We start from the raw sequence: 4496 nt of genomic DNA on the forward strand, positions 1-4496 counted from the left end.
ACATGGTTTTTTTCAATAAAGGTATCGAAAAGGTGCAAAAGAGGTGTAGGAGAATTGCGGAAGATGTGCGGAAACGATGCGAAGAGGTGTAAGAGATACAAAAGATGTGTAGAAGTGGGAAGAAATGATCGGAGAAAGAGAGAGAAAGTTGAGGAAATGATGAGAAGAGATGCGAAGAGATATGTAAGAAATGCAGGATTGTTGTGGAAAAGATACGAAAAAAAATTAGTACAGAAAACGTATAGAAAACGTGCAAAAAAAGTATAGAAAACATATAGAAAACGTGTAAAAGAGTACGAAAAAAGTGCAGAAAAGGTATAAAAAAGATACAGTAAAAGTATATAAAGTGCAGAAACAAGATACAGCAAAAGGAAACAAGATTTGCGAAAAACATGACGACATGATCTGAATGAATAAATAACATAAATTAGGCTGAAAAATATATGCACATTCATATCTACGAATACACGAATATGATTATTTTCTCATTTTAATTATAAAAATCTATGCTTGTTTAATATGTAAACAACAAGAAAAATGATACATACAGACACTCGGGTAATGGTTCTAAACGCAGCGTAAAAATATATAAATTACAAAGATGTAAATAATATTATTTCTAATTACTCTTTTATTTCATTATATAATAATAGAATAATATATATATAATATCTAGGATGTATTTCACGAAAAAAAAATTCGAGATTTTTTTTATAAACATTATTTTAAATACGAAGCACCACTACAGTCTGAATGTTAAGATGTTGAATTATATTCATTTAAATAAATTAATTTCAGAAATTATAATTACGTGCCGATATGATTGTCGGATTTTCAACACAATCTGAAATATTAATAATTCCCCCAAATTTCCAAAATTTAATCTTAAAAAAACTGTAATAAACTTATGAAGTTATTTTATGAAGTTATTAACGCTTATAAGTTGTAAAAAAATGTCGCTATGAACATTCAAATTATTATATCATCGAAACCATTAGTCGTACAAAAAAAATGCAAAAGAGGCTGATTTAAAAAATTTTAAATTATTCAATGGATGGGTTATTGTTATCATTTTCATAAAAATAAATCCATTTATTTACCATTTTTATTAACATTCTATTATGTGAACACAATAGAACATTCTATTATTGTTATAAAATCTAAAAAATTAAAAAATATTTTTTAAAAATTATGGAATGAGAAATCTCAAAATATTTTAAAATTAATATGTATAAAAAATTCTGAGAGAAGTTGTAAATTTTTCAAATATTTCAGAATATTTCTGAAAAATGTTCCAATTCGTATAAAAATTATAATTAATTACGAATTGGAATATATAAGAAAATTTTTCACCAGGGATATCTGTAATATATTAATATAATTTAAAGAAAATGACATTGGAATGCAGATAAATACGTATGTAGAAATATGAATGCGTATATGTGTAAAAGCGAATTGTGAATTAGAAAAAAGTCGCCGATACTGACATAAGCCTCCTAAAGCGACATCCCTTTATTTTTCAGAAATTAACTATTGCACTTTATTAATACTAATAAAAACATAATCTATTAATTAAAAAAAATGTAAACGCATATTCGTATATTTGTGGCTTGTTTTTATATGAAATTAGTTAAAAACGAATTCTATGAATGAGAAAATAAAATTCTTGTGATTTTCTTTTGCAAATTGCGTAATTTAAATAATAGTGACTATATTATTAATAATATTAAATCATTATAATGCTTGCAATTTTTTAAATCAATTTTATTTATATTATTTTATTTCTTAGTAATTTATATTATTATTTTTTTTTCATAATATGGTTTTAAATATAAAATCGAGATGCAGTGTAAACCGGTACACTTGTCAGTAAAACAAATCATGAGAACTTTCCAGTAAAAAATTTTTCAAGTATGAATATGTATAAATATGTATAAACATACATAAATATTTATAAACATGTATAATAATATACGAAATATGTCCATACATGTTCATACATCTCTTTTTCTTTTGTAAAATTACTTTTTAGAGTAATAGAATAATAATAATAATATGTAATGTGAAAATATTACGGCTGTACAAAAGGACAGTATAAAAGAGGCCCCATGGCTCCGCAGGTAATTGAAGAACGCTGACATTATCGACAATTAATATAAATTTGCTATTATATTAATATAAATATTTGGCTGCGTATCATAAGGTTTGTTTATGTCGCATTCTCCAACATGCTTTTATCCATGGACGTCTTTCACCATGCTCCTATCATAGTTCCTCCTTACTCCAACAAACGCATTGGAGTGAGTAGGAGCTATGATAAGAGGTCGCTATTTTGGAGAATGCGACGTAAACAAATTTATAATACTTTTTAATACAAATTTATAATCTTTTAGATTTGGTTTGATTGGTAATTTTGATACAAATCAAAACAAAAATGATGACTTTAATAAGACATCTGTTTTATTTGTTCATTATTTGGTAAAATTTCTATAAAGAATACTTCAAATTCAATAAAAAATAAAATTTTTCTTTTAAGATAAGGACATAAAACACCCCAGCAAACGAGAAAATGGATTGAAATTTTTTTTTATCCGAAAATATTTTAAATAGCGAATACTTTTTTTTAATTTAATTGAATTCAAAATTATATTCAAAATATTAATATTAATTATATTCAAAATTTTGAATTGAAGTATTCACAATTTGTGTTGTATGCATAAAAAAAGCTAATATTATTTTTATATTGAAAGGCAGATATGCTTCATGCAATTCTTATAAACGAATAAAAATGCATTCAAGATTGAAAAGCATTCATTCTAACATTCGTGAATCAATATTTCTGAAAATCTGAATCCATTTCAATTCATTTCAATCCATTCTCGTTTGCTGGGACTTGAATTGATGGTGTTAACTCAATATATTGCTTATGTCCCACATGGCATGTAATATTATAGTAATCTTGCAGCAATATTATAAATTTACTGTAATATTGCATGGTAAATAATATTGTCAGTAATATTGTATATTATCGCTGCAATATTAAATGTCCGCGGCAAATTCATTGCAATAATATTTTTGCGATATTTTTGTAATAATACTGTATAATATTAAGCAATAATATTAAGCAATATTTCTATGCTAATATTTTGCAATATTGCGATAATATTTCTCTGTACTGTACTAATATTGCAGTAATATTATTAGTATAAATATCGCTACAATAATAAATGTCCGCAAAAAATTTATCACAATGATATTTCTGCGATATTTATGCCTTACTACTACAACATTATGATATATTACAATAATTCCTTATTTTTATTTATTTTCTTTTTCTTTCATTCTTTTTGGGTTTAACTTTGGCATTTAAATTCTCGATGTAGGAGTGCTCACCATGACAGGATAATTTTTATTCACAGTTTATATATATTATATATATTACATAGTTTGTGTTGTCTCTGAGGAAGACTCAAAAGTCAGCCGAAACATGAAAACGCACTTAGTAGAATAAAGAAGTTTTACGCTTTATAGGTTTATTATTTTCTTCTGCGCCTGACTCCTAGTGCTCTTTTTTTTTCTTCTCAATTTCTTTTAAATTCTTTTCAATTTTTTTTTAAATATTGTATATATTGTACAATTATATATAATTATAAATATGTAAAATATGTCCATATATATAACATTTTTTCCCGAGAATGGTGATTTTATTTAGCGATGTGCTTTTACATAATTGCTCTTATTAGATATGGTAAATCGGGTAAATGCTCACAATAAGTAAATTGTAATGTAATAATTATGCGTAATTGTAATGTAAATCTAAAACAATAATCATGGCTGTTTTATGTGAAGAACACGAAGCTCCTTAATCTTCGTCTGATTTAACATCTATATCCAATTTTAAGCCTGTCCCGCGTAAATGTTCCTCCATCCATTTGTTGAATCGTCGAGCGAGGTCCTTTGACATGTAATTCATCCAATCGCCGATTTCACCCTTCCTGATAAATTTGAAATTCGGATCGGTTTTTGTCTCCTCTTTGTCTAGTAGCAATTGTATGTTCACCGAAGGATTCGCTGCCATTTTAGAAAATTTCAGATGTTCGCATAATCCAGCAACTTGCTCGTCCGTCACGTTTTTGCCTAAAAATTTTGCTGTCTTGTTAATCGCTGCCACCTGATCCTGCAAAGTATAACGCATAATTCACAACAAGAGAAATCAAACGAAGATTTATTCCAAAATTAATTGTTTTACCCGTTTCATTTCTTCATACGTGAAAAATAATATGTTAGCTTGATCTCTCGACTTCCAGAAAGGCAGAATGTGATCCCAAAATGGAGAGAATGGCACTAAACAAATATATTTTATTTCTGAACATTGAACATTGAACTTTAATTTCGATGTTAATTTTGATATTTTAGCGTCATTTCTCAGACAGTATACAGAATATTTGTGATAAATGTTTATTACATGGGGAAAAATATTTTATATATAATTATAT

The 4496-nt window shown here is 26.4% G+C and overlaps 1 protein-coding gene across 3 annotated transcripts in view; it reads right to left on the reverse strand.

Annotated features, from left to right (window-relative positions):
• Positions 1-3688: 3688 nt before the first annotated feature.
• Positions 3689-4496, reverse strand: part of LOC108693302 (sulfotransferase family cytosolic 1B member 1-like) — a 12379-nt gene continuing 11571 nt past the window's right edge. For all 3 annotated transcript variants that reach the window (XM_018202180.1, XM_018202178.1, XM_018202179.1), the window contains exons 6-7: positions 4250-4344; positions 3689-4177 (exon numbers count right to left, since the gene is read on the reverse strand). In XM_018202180.1, coding sequence (XP_018057669.1) covers positions 3863-4177; positions 4250-4344 — 410 coding nt within the window. In that variant the 3' untranslated portion in view covers positions 3689-3862. The remainder of the gene's footprint in view (positions 4178-4249; positions 4345-4496) is intronic.

The sequence above is a fragment of the Atta colombica genome, unplaced genomic scaffold, assembly GCF_001594045.1.
Source record: "Atta colombica isolate Treedump-2 unplaced genomic scaffold, Acol1.0 scaffold9, whole genome shotgun sequence".
NCBI lineage: Eukaryota > Metazoa > Arthropoda > Insecta > Hymenoptera > Formicidae > Atta > Atta colombica.